At 43.6% G+C, this 21,715-nt stretch overlaps 1 protein-coding gene across 4 annotated transcripts in view; it reads left to right on the top strand.

Annotated features, from left to right (window-relative positions):
* The first annotated feature begins 12,843 nt into the window (after positions 1-12,843).
* The window catches only part of TMEM131L (transmembrane 131 like), a 164,146-nt gene continuing 155,274 nt past the window's right edge, over positions 12,844-21,715 (top strand). For all 4 annotated transcript variants that reach the window (XM_074993153.1, XM_074993152.1, XM_074993151.1 and 1 more), the window contains exons 1-2: positions 12,844-13,155; positions 13,862-13,932. In XM_074993153.1, the coding sequence (XP_074849254.1) occupies positions 13,032-13,155; positions 13,862-13,932 (195 nt within the window). In that variant the 5' untranslated portion in view covers positions 12,844-13,031. The remainder of the gene's footprint in view (positions 13,156-13,861; positions 13,933-21,715) is intronic.

Raw genomic sequence — 21,715 nt, 5'->3', positions numbered from 1 at the left:
CTGAAGTCAATAGGAGCTGCATGTCTAATTTCTCCAAGCATTGTGCTGAAAATGTACCTCATTTTGTCCAGCTGTTCTTACTGTATTATTGAAAATAATACTGGTGAACAAACTGCTACAGTGCCCGAGCTGTTGGTATGGCAAAGCAGTGAGCGGGGGAAGGGCAGAGGAGCAATGAAGTAAAATAAAATGCATCAAAAATTATTTCTCATGAATTTGGGTGTCGTTAGCTGTTTTTAACAAAGCTATAGCAATGAAAATGTCATTTTAAAGGGATTTTTTATTACATTGATTTCCACAAAATTTCTAAAAAAAGGAGTACATTTCTGGGCAGTCAGGCCTTCAAAATACCATAATCATCAAAGTTCTGCTTAAGATCTACACATACTAGCCATGTCTACACATGTCCCTCCCTTTTGGAAGAGGCATGTTAATGAGGCACTTCAGAACAGGTTAGTGAGGCGCTGACATATATATTCAGTGCCTCATTAACATGATAGCAGCCAGTCACGCTTTGAAAGTGCTGCTTTTGAAACGCAGACTGGTTGTACATACGCGGGCACTTCGAAATAAGCGCCACACTTTGAAAATCCCTTATTCCCAAACCAAATTGGGAATAGGGGAATTTTGAAGTGTTGGGTTTACTTCAAAGCGCCTGCGTCTATACAGTCAGTCTGCGTTTTGAAAGCAGCACTTGCGAAGCGTGACTGGCTGCCAGTGTGTTAAAGAAGCACTGAATATACATGTCAGTGCCTCACTAACCTGTTCTGATCAGCCTCATTAACATGCCCCTTCTGAAAGGTAGGGACATGTGTAGACACGGCCACTGTGTGTACTATACATGTGTCTTTGGGAGGAGGTTAAAATGTCTCATTTTTCTATATTGATTCCCAGCTAGAGAGAATTGAGGATATCTGTGTTTCCTCAAGCATACACATTCTGAATGGCCATGACATAACTTTGGGTGTGCTATCCAATAAAAAGCAGAAGAAATTCATTAATGCCCATTAATGGTGCTCCATAATTAGATAGAGGCAACCTGTATTGAATAAAATTATACCATTTCACCACAGAAACTGAATTTGATGCTTTCACAGCTCTCTCACACCAGGGCATTAAAGGTAGATGTTTGTCTGTCTGTGTCCCCAACATTGCACTGGAGAGAGAATGAATTTCTTGCGTTGGAAATGGAAATTGCTAAAAGTTATGCACCGTTGGATACAAATATCTTACAAGGCATATTATCCATTGCATCTCCAGTACTTTGAAAATATGTGTGCCTCTCCTAACACTACTTTGGTGGTTTTTGGTCTTTTTAAAGAGCTAAAATATTTTCAGTGGATTACTACTGAGCTTTATAAGAGACTCTTTAGAAACAAGAAATTTAAAAATAACCAATTTTGTTGAAATCTAAAAATTATACTTAGCTTCACATTGGAGTCCACAAACAGAGCATCTTTGTCAAAAATTGTTGATATTGCTAAGAAGGGAGTACATATATTTAATTATTTTTTATACACTGAGTCCATTGCACCACCCATTAAGTTTAATATTAAATTCATTAATTTCAGTAAGAGTGGTACTGAACCCATTAAGGAGAATTTCAAAACTCGGTATTACACTGACTGCCATTAAATTGTCAACATTCACCAAGGATAATACTGTGGGATTTTGCATTCTAGACACGGAAAATATTACAGTAGAGAGAGATGCCGGTCCTGTGGGATGGGAAATGATGAATACGCAATAGTGGTCCATATACCTGTCAACAAAATTATCTCCAACTGATCATCTTAGTATTCATTTTTGTATTCTGGTTTTCCTACATATGAAAATCTTCCTGATGTCCCTTGAAGTTCAGAGCATGTGGAGAAAATATTTTAGACACATCTTACTCTAAGAATCCACAAGGAGAATCTTTCCCTGTGTCCGCTCCATCTTTGACTATGATCTTTTTAGGGCTCTCAAAGAAAGCAGGGTTGAATAGGTTCAGTACCAAAAGGGACAAGTCCAAGAAAAGTTGTAAGTGCTGGAAGTAGTTATGCTCATTTGGTAGATGGTACTTTCCATGTTGAGTGTATACATTACATAACCCACACCCCCAGTGTGGTGTGAGGGAGCACTTCACTGCTGAAAGTGCTGTTTTTAGATGGCATTAATGCAAGAGCCAGACCACCTTTAAAAATCCCGTGGTACTTTTCGTTATTGTCAGCCTATGGTTTTCTAAATTCCCTCTGCAGTTTCAGATGGATATGAAACTTCACTTTTTGTTCTCTCTGTATATTACAATGTTAAATGCTTGCCATGTTTTTTTCTAGAGGTGGCCATATTCAGCTGATTGGGAATAATTCCTGGGGTAGTCTTCTAGTCCATTTAAATTATTGCTATGTCAAGTTCAAATTCCAGTTTTCGGAGCTGTTCCTGTAACTGCTTACTAAATTAAACCACAAAAGAAATAAACATACTCAGCTTATATTGGGTATACTGAAACAAATGACAGCCAATAACCGCAAGTCCTGTTTTATGTTTTTGTTTTTTTAAAATTACTGTGATTCCAGTCCTGAATTGTTACTCAGGTATGAGTTACCTCAGAGCTTTGTGGTGGTGGTGTTATTATTAATGATCATCATGATTTTTCTCTGTTTCTATTGCTTGATTACTAAACAGAATTCAAGCCCCCTTGAATCGTGCAGGCTGCATAAGTAACATTAACACTGGCGTTTCCAATTTTCTGTTTATTTTGCGATCTCAGTTTTCTTTTAATATTGAGAGTTGCGAAGGAATGGGTTTGTATACTTACATTTGGAGCTGGTAGCACTGCCTATAGTTAGGGTTTCCTAACACTTTCATAAGTCTTTCTCTTTTCAGTGGCTTGTAACTTTGTCCAGCTTTAATCATTTGGGTCACAGTTTCCCAAGTCTGCTTCAGGATATTTTAGTTTTCTGAAAAAATCGTCCAGCTGTTTTCAAAAATGAGATGAGGGAAAATATATCTTGCTTATGCCATTGGTTTTTTTTTAACAACCATTTTAGCTGAGAACTAAAAACTGATAAATCCTAGTTTCTTTCATTGAGATAGGTGAGGTGTTCTCTCCTCTGTCCTGCTGTCTAAGCTTTTTAACCTGAAGCAGACTCCAAATGAAACATGGGTGTTGATGGGGGATGGGATGTCATCCATAAGAGATGACCAACTGTGGCTTGTACTTCCTCAATCAAAAACCCCAATGTTGATCAATATGATTTTTAATCTGGGCTTTTCAGCTCCTTGTCTGCATCTAAATTCCCTGAGAGCAGTGCAGCCAGAATTTTTTTTTTTTACCTTTCCTCGGCAATGAATTTGCAGTATTTCATCATAGATGCAGGCCTTGGCAGAGTTGGGCAGAGCTTTGTTTCTTTCAAGTGGGAATACTCCAATGTGTTCAGCATGTTGACTCAGCAACATAAGTGGTGCTTCTCACAGTGACAGTATTACACCAGTTCTCTCGAGATTGCGCTGCCTTCTGATTTGTTTCTGGGTACAGTTCAAGGAGTTGATTTTGTTTTATAAAGCGCTACCTGAATTGGGCCCTTGGCTATCCTAGCAATAGCCTTTTTCTTGATCTTCCGTCCTGGCAGCTGAATTCGGCTGGGACGACACTGCCCACATTTCAATAAACAGGGCCTGAAGCAGAGACTTTTATGAGCAGAGTGACGAAATTCAGCTCCTTGGTTGGTCCAACAGAATTAAACTGTGTTGATCTTCATAGCCTGAGTGGCAAAGCCTGCCTATTAACACAGTCTTGAAGGCAGTGGCTTTAGTAGGTGTTTTCTTCTTGTCTTGAAATGTTACCAGTTTGTGTTTAATTTATTTGCTTACATAAAAGGTGTGTACATGCCTAGAAGGTGTAGCAAATACATGTGTGAATTTAAAAAAAATAATTTTAAAGAAAATATAACATTTAGCAACCCCTCTATCAAGGTTATGGGTTGATTTCTTCAATTTAGAAGACTGTACAGTTGTTTGGCAAGTGGGAGGGTTAACAATGAATGAATTAGTTTTGGACATGCTCATGAAGTAATGTGTCCAAACAACAACAACAAAAATAGAGCAACAGAAATTTATTAGTAACAAGACTCCTAAACTCAAACACCATTTTCAGATGTTCTAGACCGGGGTGGCCAACCGGCGGCTCTCGAACTACATGCGGCTCTTTGAGCAATGGCATGTGGCTCCTGCTTGGACCCACACACCGGGAGTGCTGTCCACCACTCTGTGCATGCACCCCGCCCCAATGTTTGGAGGGAGAAGAGCGTAGCAGTGGCAGCTCCAGTGGGTCACCTTGACTGGGTTAAAGCTGGAGGGAGGAGGCTGAGCGGTGTGGGGGCGGGTGCCTAGCTCTGGAGAAGGGGAGGGAGATTGGGTTAAAGCAGGGGCTGGAGATGTCTGGCTCTGGGGGAGGGGGGAGGGATTGTGTTAGAGCAGGGGGCTGGGGGTGTCTGGTTGGTGGGGGGAGGGCATTGAGCCATGTATTATATATTTAATCTCTCTTTGTGTATAGATAGATATATAGCTATATAGAAGGGATGCTGACTGGGGCTGCTGAGGTGCAGGTAGAGCATACTGGCATGAAAAAAGCACTGGATAGATACATAGTTATATAAAAATAAATATACCGTGCATGGCTCTTTGCACTCTATCTACAGCTATTTTGGCTCTTAGTCTCAAAGGCTGTGTCTACACTTGCATTCCTCTTTTGAAAGAGTCACACAAATGAGGGAAACTGAAAATGCAAATGAGGTGAATATTTACGTAGCTGGCACCTCATTTGCATATTCTTTTGAAAGAGCTTCTTTCGAAAGAAGAAAAGCAGTGTAGATGTGGCTCTTTCGAAAGTGAACCCCATCTTCAAAAGAACCCTTCTTCCCATAAAAAAAGGGGAAGAAGGATTCTTTCGAAGACGGGGTTTACTTTTGAAAGAGCCACATCTACACTGCTTTCCTTCTTTTGAAAGAACATGCAAATGAGGTGCTAGATATGTAAATCTGTGCCTCATTTGCATTTTTGATTTCCCTCATTCATATGCCTCTTTTGAATGAGGAATGCAAGTGTAGACACAGCCAAACTAGTTGGCCACCCCTTTTCTAGATCCACAGCCCAGAGTGTAATTTTTTACATCCTTTGGTGTTTTTAAAACAGGGTAATTTTTTCTTCATATTAGGCTTTAAAATGACACATAATAATAAGTGTCCTAATAATCTGTTCAACAAGAGAGAATAAATATGTGAACAAGATCCGGTAGAGGGGAAAATTCCAATTTAAGTATGCTTTCCTCTGTGCACGTGCAGGATTCAGAAATATAAAATCAAAGTCAGTAACTGTGCCTAATCTGCTGTTAATTCTCCCTTTTGTGTCCATGTATTGCAGGGTTCTGAGATCAGCAAGTAACGTTTTCTACATGGTGCCATCACTTCAACAGCTGACGAGGAACTCATGGGTTTAGGTCCAGCGTCGCTGGCTCTGAAACTTTGATAGCTTCACATTAGTTTTAAATGCCTCTTTAAGCACAGACAATGCTCCAAGAGGCTTTCTGAAACTCAATGAAGCTTGTAAAGCTTTGAACGCTATCGCAACATGGTGTGTCCTGCAGAATTCTGCACCGTGCTATCCAGAGGAAGCATTGTACATACTACAGAATGAGGGGAAAGGAGGAAGAGAAAAGGGGCCTGTCCATATGTTAACTCTTGAGTTTTGTGGTATATGATTTATAACTTTTAAAATTAAATACTTTAAAACCACTTTAAAAATATAGAGGTTGTACCTCTCTAGTCCAGCTCTCCCTTGTCTGGTAACATCCATCATCTGGCAAGATTTTAGTTAGTCGGATGACCACTTATCATGGGTGTGTCCAAGTTCCCATGGTCCCATAAAGTTTGTTTACAGCCACGAGTCCTAGCTGTCAGTGTTCTGTGTTGTTATTTAGCTAAATGTCTTCTAAGAATCTAGTAAGCAGTGGAAGTATTGGTAATGCTGCTAGACAATATTGACCTCCTGTCATTGGGCAAATTCTCTTATTCAGCACCAGTCAGTTCCCAAAGGTACTGAACAAGGGAGGTTCAAACTGTATTTAAAAATAGGCAGAGAATTTAGGCTATATATTTTTTTCTTAATGGGAATTTCAAAAATTAATACTTGCTTATGTTTTGTTTAATGACAAGAATAATAGTCATTTTCTTAATACTATGCGAGCTATTGCATCTGAGTAGTTCAAACTTGTCTTATATTCTTCAAATCTTCAATGTGACCACATAAATAGATACTGGGCAAGAGGTTTGTTTCACCATGCGAAAAAAACATGAGAGAAGGCAAAAGGTAGGCCAGGTGACTATGCTGCATAAATTTAACAGAAGTGTTGTTGGGGGAAAAAAAGGTCCAAGGGAATTGGCAAAAGACAATCTGCATATAAAAGTGCAGTATTTGTCATTTGCAGTAATGAGCCACAGCATCATTAATAGTTTATTCGTGTAGCACAGATTTGCTTGTTTACTTTCCCTTTCTTAAACAGATGATTGGTTGCTGACCCATTTAGCATTTGTAAGATAAGAGCAATTTCTCTCATGCAAGCCCCAACAATGACAACTGTTCATTAATTGTAAAAATTCTGCCAGCATGAGGCTTTAGAAACAATTTGTACTTCTCTAATTACACTGCAAGAGCTGGGTTTGTCTCATGCTGTCTTATCAGTCTGAATTAGTGCTCAAAAGAATTAGCACCAGCCCATCACAAATGACATTTCCCAAGTTGTCTAAGAAATTATCCTTTTTTTTTTTTTTATTAACTTGTTTTTTGGCGTGTGGGGCAGATGGCAAGGAGGAACAATGATCATGTTGGGGCGGGAAGCGCACAGGGAAGAGAGACCTTTCCTTTTGTATTATTTTATTGTTACAGTAATGTAGAGAGACCCAAGGGAGCTCAGGAATCCCCTTGTACAAACATATTGTAAGAGAGCACCTCTGACCCAAAAAGCTTAGTCTGCATAGACAAGATTGGAAAGGGAATGTTACAGCCATTAACACACGGGGAACCGAGCCCAGAGAATTTTATGGCTTGGGTCCTAGTCCATCAAAGCCCTACAGCACATGCTTCACTTCAAGCATGGGATTAGTCTCACTGACGTCAGTGACAAATAAGTGTAATGGAATGATGAGGCACATAATTAAAATTAAGCTTTGCTAGATCAGGGCTGGTGTGCTCAGAACCTTGCAGAATCAAGCCCTCAGTGATTTGTTCAAGGTTCCACAGAAAGTCTGAGAAAGTGCTAGTAAGTGAACTAGGTCTTCCAACTCCTACTGAAGTGCTTTAACCACAAGCCCATCCTTCCTTCTTAGATGGAAGACCAGAAATCGTATACAACCGCTTTTTTGCAAAAATGTCATTTTTTACTGAATATGGGTTAGATTGGGGTATGATCAAATAATGGCTCTTTTCGCCTATGTTTTTTTTTGCTTTCCATTTTGGATACTACACTTGCATTCTGTACTTAGGAAAAGCTCCCACTGAAGTGCGTTGGCCTGTGTTTTTAGGGACATATATTATGTTCCACAACTAGCTTCTAGCAGGACTTACTAAGAAGTGGATCAGTGTATTTTCAACCAATAATCATGCCAGGTGTAATACACTTATACAAATGAATGATTTCTCTGCTTCCTATAAACCATAGTGTGGAGAAGTCTTTTAATATCTAGGTTTCTCCAATATTTTTAATATAGCTCTCATTTATCTTGTTGAAATGTAGGTGGTCATCCTACGTTCAAGCTCATGGGAATTTGACTTGAACAAGAATTGCAGGAGTGGGTTCATTGCTATGTTTTATAAATGGCAATATTTTACAAAAGAATCTTCAGAATAGCCTAAGTAAAATGCAGCATAGTTTCAATGTAGTTCATGGAGAAGAGAAGCAACAATATAAACTAGTATCTCTACAGTGCATTGTATTGTGATGAAAAATCATTGTAGATGGTCTTAAATTATGCCATCTGGGAATTTACTTCAGATAAACAATAAATACAGGCCTAGTCTCAAAATACATTCTTCCTTGTAGACAGTGTAAGATTGTGAATAGATCTCTGAATACAGGAGCTCTGACTGCAAGTTAACACAGTTAATACCCTGGAGAAGTTCCGTGGACCCCTTCATATTGTAATTTTCTTCGAAAATTTTTCTATCGCTTAACCAGTTCCACATCTTAATGTTCAATAGTATTTGTTTTTTCTCAAGATGAGTAAAGTGAATCTATTTGCTGCAGTTTAGGAACTAATTTCTCTGACTCAGAACCACTTTCTTAGTGAGATGGCCCATTGAAAAAGGCTACTAGGGTCAGGCCAACGGCTTTTCTTTTCCATCTTTCTGCACTCAGCACACTCTCCAGCCACCTCTGACTCATCAAAGGCAATTGTGTGCTTTTAACATTTGCCATGCTGTAGCTATAGGGAGCGACTTGGAAGCAGCAGAAACTGTGATCATTTTTTTGCAAGCAGCTGACAAGACAATATTTACAAGGGAGACAAGCATACTGAGTTGTGTAACTGGCTGCAACTAGGCCACTGGACTGAGTGTGTTCAAAATAAAATAATGCAACTTGAGGGAGAGAGGGAGCTTAAGTAGGTCAGATTTAGCAGGAGAGCTGGCTGTGAAATTGCTGCAGATGTAGCCAGAACACTGCAGTATAACACGTACATATGAATGTTAAACTAATGGATAATTGCATTCTATTTTATACACTTGCCCTTGAAATTTCGTGCCACTTCCAAAACCTAACTCTTGAGGAAGACTTCTAAATGCACTAGGAAAACCCTGAAAATGGAGAACAATGGGCAGTGACCCACATAGCTCAACAGGGTGAGGAGTGAGACTGGGAGATGCCAGATATGTTGCCAGGAGTTGTGATGAAGGGAGGGTTAGGGTGGGCAAACAAGATGGAAGAAGTGGATCCAGGGCTGAACTGTTTCAGGAGGGAGGAGGAGAGGAGGAACCTGGGACAAAGAGCTTCTTGGGTAGTGGTGTACATTTTTTTGGATTGGCCAATAGGAGCTAGTCTGGGGTGTTACTGGATTTCCAACATTTTATGATGCTGCTACTAGTGTAAGACTGATACAGACGCACATGCAAGAATAACTGATAACATCCACTCTCACCCAGCCCTGGTCCCCTTGCTGTCATTCTTTCACCATCCCTCTGTTTCCACAGCAGAGGTGGCTGTGTCATGCTCCTCCCGAGATTGCCTGATTTGGTTGTCCCATTATTCTTCAGGATCAGCATCCCCTTTTAGCCTACGTAAACTGCTGCTCCCTCTTGCTGCAGAAGTGCCTGGCTCAGAAGGCACAGTGGCTGGCAGTACCATGCTACCAAAAATGGACTCTGAATGGCAGACAGTTGGACAGGGGTTGGAATCAGTAACATTGCTGTCAGAACTAGAAAATAAAAGCTTAGTGTTGCAGTAAGTTACAGATTGGGCACTATAGCTAAAACCTTGTACTGATTGGCTCACATGCTGGACCATAGCATTTAATTAGTATATTGCTCTTATTTAGCTGCAATCACACTTCATTCTATTTTACTGTTAGTGCATGAAAAGCAGTCCTCAATATTTTTACTGGCAATGTGATGCACAGATGACACAGGCAGGAGAGAAGAAGAAAATAAGTACATTGCCTATTTGCTGTTGCTATCTGTGTGTCGTGCAATATAGTTCTCGACATCCAGAAATGGTATCTACTTATCTTACCCCTTACTTCTTTCTCTCTGGTCCTCCTCAGTCACATTTAAGGCTTGGAACAAGACGTAACCTTTATGGCTGCAGCAGATGTTCATATAACCACTCCATCGACAGACTGGGTTCATGAAAACAGTCTTACACTCCACTTGCCACTTCTTCCCTTCACTCTCTTAGGAATTATTTTTGATAGTCATGAACAATGTTCCAATTTTTTCCATCCCCTCAGTGCTTGCCTACCAGAGCCGCCAGCCTCCAAATCGGTCCTTGTAAATGCAAAGAAATGCCTTGTAAGCTGAAGTAGGGGTATTAAATTAAACTCCTTGTAAAGTCGAATTCTCATAACTCGAATGGGTGTATCTCGGGGTATGACTGTGTAAGTTGCTTGCCACCTTGTACTGGAATAAACGTTGTCAGCTCTAGCCCTCCCTTTTTCTGGGACCCCACGCTTTAAACACCCCTCTGAAACCGTCACCCGCACTCATGCATCTGATAAAGCGGGTCTTTGCCCACTAAAGCTTGTGCTCCAAAATATCTGTTAGTCTATAAGGTGCCACAACATTTCTTGTTGTTCTCGAAGCTACGGACTAACAGGGCTACCTCTCTGCTCCATTGAACAGTTGTTCTTGTACAGCCCCTATTGTGTACGTAGTTACACTATTACAGGAGACCAGCACAGTCTTCCCCCGCCTTATGAGGGTAATTCGTTCCTGAAAAACCCCTCTTAGCATGAATTCTCATAAGTCGAAAATGTAATTACCATTAATTTCAATGGGAAAAAATGTTATATGTTCCTGAGCCCCAAAATTTACACCCATTTATGCTAAAACACCAAATCCCATTAAATCTGGTGCGAGGGGGCGGGCAGGGCACAGGGAAGCAGCCTGGCCGGAGAGCAGCTTAGGTTAAGCGGGGAGGGGGCGCTGCCAGGGGCTGGCTGCGCAGGGAGCTAGGCAGGCACAGGGGGCCCCTGGCTGGCGAGGGGTGATGCCTCTCTCATGTGGGGCTGTGCGGTGGAGAGGCCCCACCGGCGGCAGCTGAGGCAGCAGTGGCAGGTGAGCCAGGCGCTAAATGGGAGGGAGTGCCGCAGACGGCGAGCGGCGCCCTAGGCACAGTTGCACAGGGTGGGCAGCGGTGGCCCCCTAGCCACCCAGGGGGTGAGCAGCAGCAGCAGGGCCGGGGTGGGCTGCGCGCCTAGCATCCACGTCTCGCAGAGTGGCATAATCTACTGCCAGGACTCGGACAAGTCTACCTTCCCACACCAGACTGCCGCCCTCTCGCAGGGCACCGCCGCCCCCCCTGCACGGCCTCTTCGTCAAGACCAAAGCTGTATTCTGCAGAACACTGGTGTTCCATGAACAACTCCGTGTGCCACAAGCTTTTGAAAAAATACACCAAGGGTATATATTGTTATAAAAACCCAATACAGTGTTACTACTTCACTGCTGTGATACCTGATTAAATCACTTCATTTTGTTTTTGCTGTGTATGTTGCTGTGTCTTTTTTTTTATCTGACAAATTGCTGAAGAAAACTTTCATAGGTATTCCACATTAAAAATATTTTAGTGTGGTGTTCTGTGGACTCAAAAAGTTTAAGCAGGGGGCTAAACCACACTTTCCCTGCTTCTCCTCAGAGCTCTGTTCTCCCTCTACAGGCTCTCCCTGTGGTTTTAGCTCTGTCAGATCCACTTTTTTAGCTCTGATCCATTTTTCAAACATTAGTTCAGATTTTGATCCTCCAAAATCTTCAAGAGGGTAATAAAGCTGAAGTGCTCACCTTCTACCCTAGTTTTAAAAATTAATGTTGCTTGACAGGTGTGCAGTTGCATCACTCCTGTCTTCTGACTTTCAAACATCCTCCATGTCTGACAGCACCAGGATCAGAAGTTTAGGTATTGAGAAGTAGTTCTAGACCACATAAACAAACTGTAGAGCAGGCCAGAATTTATTATATAGTTAAGAAATGGTTGGCTTCCATATAAAAATACCACCAGGATTTGTTTTCTCTGAATTATTTAACAGGAAATGAGGTAAGTTAATGTAGTTTGACTTTGAAGGAAGGTGTTTCCCATGGCTTGTGGATGGGACAGTGAAGTTGTCCACATTCCACAGGAGCTCTGCATTAGTCTATTTTTGTCAACAGCTGTTATAAGCTGAAGCCTTACCCTGAGGTCTCCTCCTTTTAATATTACATTGAGGTCAGACTGCTGTGCTCTCTAAAAGCAGTCAGTGTCTTGTCATGCCCAATGACAGCTTGTCAAATTCACCGGATATCCTCACTGCAACAATTGGCAGGAGGCCATGCAGAAATATTTCCTTTTCCCTTTCTAAATCCGTGTTTTAGCCACCATTCTATTAGCTCTTTTTATGCAGCCTGTGCTTTTTGTGGGCCATAAATATTTGCTGTTGCAGGGGTATGCATGCACACCCACACAGGCACGCAAAATTAAACACTCCTCTGCTCTCAGCTACTTCCTGGGGACTGGACTTGGGAGGAACGTGTGCTGCATAATTCAGTGCTGAACGGCTGGCAGCAGCTCTCGGCATGGAACAGGCAGCACTGCAGCGCACCAGGCCAGGGCAAGGCTGCTTGCCTTGCAGGTGGCCTACTGACCCGGAGGACAAATTACCCAGTGCGTGGCACAGCCCCACGCGTGCACTCATTTGCTCATCTAGGCCACTCGCCGCAATGCCAGTGCGGTAGGGATGTGCTGAGCTTCAGCGGCCGAGCTGGGGGAGGCTGCAGCTTTGTTGAAAACAAGCAGTCCTGTGGCACCTTACAGAGAACCACACGTCTTTCATGGGCAATGAGCTTTGGGGTAAGACCCACTTCTTCACCTACCCTATACACACACACGCCTCCCTACAGCAGCACCCTGCCCACCCCCCCCCGCCAGCCTATGCAGCGGTGTAGTGACTAACCCCCCACGCGCGAAGCGGGGGGACTGGATGTCTCTCAGGCGGAGACAATAGGCCGCACGCCGCTCTCCGGCGCGGCTCCGCCCGAGTTCAGCGAGCCGAGGGAACGCTGGCTTCGGTCTGCTCAGCGCTGGCTGAAGATTTACCGCCCCCCACCCCCCCTGCGACTGGCCTCCCGGCCACGTGCGCGGCCAGAGCGGCGGCCGGGCGGGGCCCGCGTGCAGGCTGCCTTCGCATTGTCCCTGTTCCGCCCAGCCGCGCCGCGCCCTCCCTATCTCTGTGCACACAGGCGCAGAGCCGAGCCAGGCGGCGGCGGCGGCGGCAGCCCACACGCTCTTCGAGAAGCCGCGGCAGCGCACCAGCATGGCGGGGCTGCGCTACCCGCAGCAAGGCGGCTACTGCCGCGCCGCCACGGCCATGAATCTCTTACTGGGCGTCTTCCAGGTCCTCCTGCCCTGCTTTCGGCCGGCGGGAGCGCAGGGCCAAGGTAAGCGCCAGAGAGCGGGGGCTGGCGGCGGAAGGGGGCGGCTTGCAACTGAGGGCAGAGCACGCTCGGAAGCCCCGCCGGAGCAGCCCGGGCATGCTGGGGTCCGGCCTCCCCCGCCGTCCCTTTGTGCCTGCGATCCGAGCACAGCCCCGCGTCGCGCTGCTGCAATGGTGCCCGGCCCCGCGCCCGGGGGAGAAGAATGGGGGGGGGACTCCGCTTCCTGCAGCATTGTTCCCGGGGCTGCAGCCCTCGGGGTTGGCCCGTCTCCTCGTGCTGGGGGGCAGTTGCGACCTTGTAACAAACCGCCCTCTAACCTTCGAGTCCAATCAACCGGGCTTCCCCTGCCTCCCCCCGCAGCCGCGTGGGCTGCGCCCCCGTTATTCCACGCTGACATTGCAGCGGAACGCGACCCTCCTTTCTTGTCGGCAAAGGGGCCTCAGAGGAGGCACTGGCCTCCCCTGGGGTTTGAGGGAGGCACATGCTTATCTTTTCCCGCTGCTGCAAACTGGCTCGGGAAGCACCTTGCTGGGCCAGGTTGGCCTACCCGCATTAGTGTCCCCACCAGCCTGTGCTGGTTTTGATACGGAGGGCTTTTTCCAGCGGGGGGTGGGGGAAGAGAAACCTGAAATGCTGCTGGAAGCGCTTTCTGGGGCATGTGAAATGGGATCGGTTGTCTAGCCTGTCTTGTTTTGTTTGGCTTGTTTAGCTATTGACCCAGTCCCCAGCGTGGTGGAGCTGTGGCAAGCTGAAGAGGGGGAGCTGCTGATGCCTGCTCAGGTGAGGAGATCTGGTGACAGCGCTGAGAGGTCTCCAGAGGGAGGAGGAGAAACAGCTTGGATAGTCAGGCCCTAGCATCAGTGACCACCACTTGTGTCAATTTTCCTTTCAAACAAACTGTGTGGCCAGCACACCTGGCAACACAAGTCCCCCGTGTGTTACCATGAGTCACAGTGGCTTGGCATTCAGGGAAAGGGTGTGTTTATGGGGTTGGGATTGCACCTTGCCAGGGTTGCAAATTACACTGTAATATCAAGCAGCTTGTGATCATTTGGGGAAAGGAGAGTCAAATTCAGTGTTGTTCTGCTCTGTCTGACTTTCTCAACAAAGACTGAGCTCAGATACTGCAGTGTTGCGGTACCCATGGAAGATAAGCAGTAGAAGGCCAGGGTTTTATGTATTTGTTTATTACTATAAGCAGTTTGTATTGCTACCATGATTTAGAAGTACTAAGCTGGAGATGTAATTTAACTGTTTTGTTTATTGTTCCTGTCACACTTACTCCCCAGTTTCTCTGCGCCTCTCAATGTCTTCAGCATGATAGATGTGATTTTTCAAGGAAATATACTTGTGTGTGCTTGTTGCTATACATTTGTATGCATGTATGTATTTAATACCTGTGTAATGCATGCATGTATGTATGTATATAATAGCCAAAAGCTTGATTTTTTTTTTGTCTTTTTTTTTTTTAATGATTTTTGTGATGTTACCATTTTGGTGTGCTATTTTTAGTTTTAAATTAAATTTAAAATGTATCTGTTGTGAATAAGTTTTTTTCATGAGGAGAAGAAATGTATAGTGTAAAATATGGTTGGTATAGTTAAAGTGGAAGAGTGCTAAAGACAAGGATGTAGACTTTATGGCATTTGAGGCTTTTTATTTAATGTCTATTGATGGATTACGTGCATAGTGTTGAGTTGTGCTTTTCTAGACTTCAAGGCACCAGACCTACAAATGGGAAGGATCAGTCTTTGGGGATGTTGCCTTCTTGTCTAGAACGATGATGGAATAACTTTGCTCTCTTAAGGCCATTATGCCATAATTTATTGTTGAATATTGAGGGCAGGAAAACAAACAGGAGCATTGTTTTTCTCATAGGTTTGCTAGTAGTAGCTAGTAGGTTTGCTGTGGCCACTGGCTTAGAAGAGAACAGATGTCAGGGCTCTCTCTTTTGCATGTTAGGATTATAACAGTATTATCTGTATGTATTTGCAAGTAATTAATTGTTGTCTCATGCTTTGCAATACTTGTCTTGAGTAATGTGCAGAAGTTAGATATGATACTAATTACCAGAAGACAGAAAATCTGTATGGCCGAAGATATTTAAGCGGAAAAGATCATGGCTTTATTTTCAAAGCCCTAGGCTGAATTTGCAGGGCAGACCGCTAAACTAAGTAGTCTTGTTCTGGTCACGCTTTTAGAGATGAAACCCTAGTAAGTCTTTTATAGTTCATCTTTCGTAGTAAAGCTGCATGATGCTGTAAGGTTCAATTGGAAGGAGTAGGGCCACTGGAAAAAAAGACCGTTTGAAGTTGATTTGTTTGGAGAGTCCTCTTAAAAATGTTTTCAGTCTTGGACGGATCTTCTCTTTAAAAGAATGTAAGTTAAAATCATTCAGGGATGTCACTTGACATTGAGCATTAGTCAGCTTGTTCCTGCTGAATTCATGGAGCAGAGAAGTTTAAGGTCAGGCCAATGTTTTTATTTTCAACGTATTCTGCGTTACATGTGGAAAATAAAAACAGCCTTCAAATTTGAGCTATGCTGGTACAACAAGTGTAGTCTTCATAGAAGCATGAAAATAACCAATAGCACTAATTTGGGAAACACTTTTTGCATTAACTCCCCTTCAGAGGTTTAAAATACTGGATACCTAGCTCTTGGGCACACCTGCGGATGTTAGGGTACTACTAGTTAAAAGCCTAATCTTGTTCCTCAGCTTGATTTCCCGCCATGGTGAAGAACCCAGACCTTGCTTGAGTACCTTTTGTTTCAGGTTCCTTTGGCTGGCAGGAGTCTGATCCCTTTGCAGCCAGGAAGTGGGGAATAGATCTTTCTCTGTTGTATTCTTTCACATCACAAAGCCTCATGGAAGCTATCAGGGATGCAGGGCTTCTTTTCTGCTCACTTTGTTTGTTGGTTCCTTTTTCACTGCCAGTAGCTCCATTGCCATGGCAGACTGGTGCTGCACAAAGCTCTTCCAAGAAAGATCAGAATGAACATGACATGATTTGTGACAGTTTTGCAGCTAATTTACAGGCCTCGGAAATGGCAGCCACGAAACAGACCAGTCTTTTGACGGTGTCATAGAATCACAGGGTTGGAAGGGACCTCAAGAGGTAATAGAGTCCAGCCCCCTGCTTCAAGCAGGATGAGCCCCAACTAAATCATCCCAGCTGTGACTATGTCAATCCAGGACATAAAAGCCTCTAGGGATGAAGATTCCACCACCTCTCTACGTAAAGCAGTCGGGTGCTTCACCACCCTCCTGGTGAAGTAGTTTTTCCTAATATCCACCTTACTCCTCTCCTTCTGTAACTTCAGACCCGTTAATCCTTGTTCTGCCATTTGTCACCACTGAGAACAGTTTCTCTCCATTGTCTTTAGAGCACCCCTTCATCTACATCATTAATAAAGATGTTGAACAACACTGGCCCCAGAGCCAAGCCTTGGGGCACTCGAAATCAGCCACCATACAGATATTGAGCCATTGACCACTACTCGTTGGGCCCAACCATTAAGCCAGCTTTCTATCCACCTTACAGTCCATGTATCCAATCCATACTTCCGTAACTTATGGGCAAGAATGTTGTGGGAGACTGTTTTCAGAAGCTTTGCTGAAGTCAAGGTATATCACATCCACTGACTTCCCCATGTCCACAGAGCCTGCTACCTCATCATAGAAGATAATCAGATTGGTCAGGCATGACTTGCCCTTGGTGAATCCATGTTGACTACTTTTGATCACTCTCCCCTCTTCCAAGTGCTCCAAAATGTATTCTTTGAGGATCCTTTCTTAGGGTTACGTAATCCGCAGTGCTCTCATCAGGGTTGCTCTTGGCTGTATCATTACTCCTACGTGGAGAAGTAGGAAGGAGTAATAGTCTGCGGGTTTGATGATTTTTGAAAGAGATTCTGTAACATCCCAGATTGTGTAACTTGCTGGGATTCTAAGTCCTGATGGCAGATGGATGACTCCGTCCCTCTTAGGAGGGAGTCCTTGACCACCACGACCCATCTTTTTCTCTGAGGAGTGGTAGTTATAGAACTCCCCCCTCCCTAGGACTGGGCATACTATGCCTTACATTCCGTAGGGTCGTCTTCTGATTTATTCCCTGTGAGGTATCTGCCCCATCTATCTCCATCGTATCACCAGTGCAGAGAGGCTGAAAGTGGTTACTTATCTGCACTGGAGTTGGAGAGACCCTGAATTGGTTTTCTTCTCCTGGAGGTAACACGCTTCCAGTTCACTTCCTTATTTTGAACAGCCTGCTGTTTCTACAGTACTAAATGGTGCCTTCTGTCCAGAAACTGTCCTCCTCTGGTGGACCTGAGGGTTGATACTGCGCCTCAGGTCTTCTAACCGTCTCTTCCAAAATGGCAACCAGCTTGCACTTGGGACATACAAAATTCTACCTCTCGTCCAGGAGAAAGACAAACATGGCACATGCCATACAGCTCACAACAGTGGACTTCTCATTAGCCGTGTCATCATCCATTATCCCCCTTTCTTCAGAGAGTTCCCCTGGATGTTTCTAGTGCTGCCTTGAAGGGCACAAAAGAAATAAACGTATAAGACAGGGACAGCTGGTATGGGGCTCCCCCTCAAGGTGAACTCCCAGGCAAACTCCCCGTTAGTTGCTGCTATTTGCTGCTCACAGTGTTCGCTCTGGCTACCTTCTTACAAGGCTGATGGCTGGCTAGGCCCTGCTCAGAATCTTGCCTCCAGTCTAATCAGCCCCTGAAGGCATACCTGGAACAAAGCACTCCCAATTCACACCTTCCAAACTTGTTAAATGTTCTTCATGAAACAGGAAAGGAAGAACTTATCAAACATGCTTTCAAACTGCCCCTCTCTTTCACACTGTTTTGGCTTCGGAGAAGTAGGAACAGCAACAGAGGCACTGATGCTAGCTGTCTGTAGGTTCAGAAGAGCGATGACATATCAGTTCACGTTTGTATATGGATTCTTTTTTCGAAGGAAGCCTAAATTCCACAGAACTATATTGTTCAAAGATCCCCTTGTTCACCAGGGAAAGTTATACTTGTCAGTGGATTTTTCATGTGCTTTCCTTATTCAAGGATTCTTTTGACAGGCATGGGTTATTTTTGAAGAAGTCGCAAGCCTGAACAATGCCAACATGCCGTTGAGAAGCCAGTGCCCCCTGCTTAGTGCTTCTTCCCCATTTTTGTTGTTAGATATAATTGTCATTAGTAATGAACTATTCAAATATTGTCTTTATTATGTAATACAAAACTTGGTGCATTTAAAAGAAAAATCTAATGAAGACTTTAAAGAGAGGAAACATCCTGGCCCTTATATCCTTTGCTCCTTTTTTGGTAGTTTTCATGCAGTCTATGTCATGCTCCCCATAAGCACCTGCCCCAGGCCGAGGAAGCTAATGATTCAAGCAGGGAACCTGATTTGGTGAGAAATCCTGGTCAAACACAATGTTCCCTCTAATCTTTTTCCATCTATGTGCAGAATAAATTTGTTTGTGTGCACTGAGACACACAAATGTGCACCACCAGTAGAAACAGAACAGCTAGCTATGGGTACTCTGCTAATCAACTGAGGGGCATTTGGATTTCTCCTGAGCAGCCTCACAAGTGCACAGCTGACAAGGAACGGTGGTGATGTGCCATGTGAGGCACGTTTCACTTTCAGTAGCCCCGTTTGCGATAGAGAAATGATGGAACCCAAGACAAAGCAGTGGAGGTTCTCCTCCCAAACTGCCTCTGTTCTGTTTTGGTGTGACCAGCTCTAAGAGTGAGGGAAGAGGTTAGTCTACCATGTGTATTCAGTCCTTTGATTTTTTTTTTTTTTTTTTTTTTCCTGAGATATTCAAACAGTGTTGCTGATTATGGTGGTGGTTTCCTGATGTGGATTGTGGCTTGGCACAATCATCATATTTTACATATTCCCCCAAACATCCATCAAGTGTCAGCTTTAAACATCTGCTGAAGTGAGAAGGATTTGAGTTGGAGTATTAAAGGTTAAAAAGCTCAGTATCCCAGTTAGTAATTAAGGCCTGCCTTGACTTAGGCCAGGTCTGTACTAGACCTGAAAGTAGATCCAAATATGCACTTCCAGCTACAACAATTGTGTAGCTGGAATCGATGTATCTATGATTGACTTATCTGGCCATCTTCACAGAGGGAGATCCGTGGAAGGAACTTTCCCGTTGACCTCCTTTACTCCTCACAATAATGGGGAGTGCTGGGGTTGACTATTGAGCCCTGATAGTTCAATTTTGCACGTCTCCACAGGCGGTGAAATTAACACCCAGAAGATTGACCTTGACCAGATTGATCTTCCAGTAAGTATAGACCTACCCCAGAGCCATGAGACTCAACAGAAGGAAATCAGATGTTCTCATCTTAGCATCATCTTAGCCTACCTGAGCTGTATCAATTTAAAAATTCCAAGCGTTTCCTCCTGCTTTTCCCTCCCCTTGTTGTTGCTCCTGGTGATCTCCCAATTTTCCCCACCTTTTTTTCTATGCTGCCTCCTATACTTGTACTCTCTTCTTTCCATTCAACTTTTAAAAACATTTCACCCACTAAACCCATCACTGGTGAGCCCTCCTCATGCACAGTGTACACAGGATTTGAGACTGGACCATACTTTGTGTGTGAAGCATAATGTCTGCCTGCTTCATGTTGGTTCAGTATCCAGCGTGCTGATAGCCCTCTGTAAATAACAACTTGTATCAGTCTTCAATACTGACATCTCACCTTTGATTTGTTTTTTGTTTTGAAATAATTTACTTTCTGAATGTGGCTTGGGCGGCACTGCTCTGTTGGTTTCTTTAGTTACTTTCTATTGTTGGTGACCTGAGAGTGTACAGAAGGAACGGGATGGGAGAACTGGACTCATGCTCTTGCTTTCGGGTGTTCTTTATACACCACAATAGAACAAGGTGGCTTTTTGTTTTTGTTTGTTTGTTTTGTTTTTAATGATACTTGTTTATAACATTACAAATGTAGGTCCTGTTTATCCTGAAAGACTATCGATGAATGGAATACTAGAGGGATGTTTACGCCGCTGGTATAGTAAACTTGATTAGAGTAGATGTGGCTTTTATTTAGACTTTTTATAATTCTGTGGTTGGTTTGTTTGTTTGTAGTTTGTTAATGTGTATTTACAGAATCACAGGGCTGGAAGGGACCTCAGGAGGTCATCTAGTCCAGCCCCCTGCCTAAACCAGGATTAACCCCTACTAAGTCATCCCAGCCAGGACCTTGTCCAGCCGGGACTTAAAAACCTCAAGGGATGGATAATCCACCACCTCTCTAGGCAATGCATTCCAATGCTTCACCACCCACCTGGTGAAGAAGTTTTTCCTAATATCTAACCTACACCTTTCCCTCTTCAACTTCTGACCATTACTCCTTGTTCTGCCATCTGACACCACTGAGAACAATTTCTCACCCTCCTCTTTAGAGCTCCCCTTCAGGAAGTTGAAGGCTGCTATTAAATCACCTCTAAGTCTTCTCTTCTATAAACTAAACAAGCCCAAATTCCTCAGCCTATCCTCATAGGTCTTGTGCTCCAGACCCTTAATCATTTTTGTTGCACTTCGCTGAACCTGCTCTAGCAAATTCACAACTCAAACACTTGAGAGAAAAGATTCTTGTGTAAAGGACTCACCGCTCACGTCCCTTCAGTTGAGGACTGCAAAAGTTCCAGATATGCACACAGGCTCTTGAGTCCTTCAAAGAAAAAAAAAATATGGTTCTGATTTTTTTTCCAAAGTAAAAAACAAGCACGTGGGTTTTTTTGGGGCTGGAGAGGAGCAACCTGACTTTCTTTATGTCTCTATGCAAAAAAATGGGTCAGAGATGCTAACATGACTTGTTTTTGTTGACACATCCCCTTTGAAAAAGTGTCAGCACATCACTGTTGTAGTGGCGTTTAAGGTCAAAGTATATATGGCTCATTACGGCCAGAATCCAAAAAGCAATGGCAAGGTAATTATCAATTTGCGCTCTATAAGGCAGAGTCAGTACATTGTTACTAAAGGGAATATTGTGATGGGAAAAGTGAGTTGGAAATTCCCGGCTCAGGAATGACTCTCTTAGCCACCACAGATTCAGGGAAGGAGTTAATGGTGATTTTTTTTGTCTAATTTTAAAAAATAAATCCTGGATAGAAACATTGAAGATGCCAATAATTAAGTCATCCAACACAGTTAGTTTGTTCTGAATTTTTCTTTTGTGATGTCTGTGGAATGTATATCTGAAATTACTTGAAAATTGTGGGGCAGTTAAAATTCTGTCACATTTGTGGACATAAGTATAATAAGCCAGCGGCTGTTCTATAAAAGATGTTCCTAGTGTGGATTTGGTTCTCGTCACTCCCATTAGCTGTGAATGGCAATCTGTGGCCAATGTGTGCTGTGATCCTGATACCAGTGGAGGAACATATGAATACAGAGGTGATGGCCTGCCACGGATTAACTCTGGTGAATGGGATCTGGCCCATCGGCTGCTATTTGCCCATTCGCTGGTGGAAGGTCTCCCTTCTTTAAAGTTGGATTCAACTTGGATTACGTCTACA

Source organism: Carettochelys insculpta, chromosome 4 (genome assembly GCF_033958435.1).
Source record: "Carettochelys insculpta isolate YL-2023 chromosome 4, ASM3395843v1, whole genome shotgun sequence".
NCBI classification, from domain to species: domain Eukaryota; kingdom Metazoa; phylum Chordata; order Testudines; family Carettochelyidae; genus Carettochelys; species Carettochelys insculpta.
The sequence above is the reverse complement of the archived record's forward strand: the minus strand, read 5'-3'. Positions and strand labels throughout refer to the sequence as shown.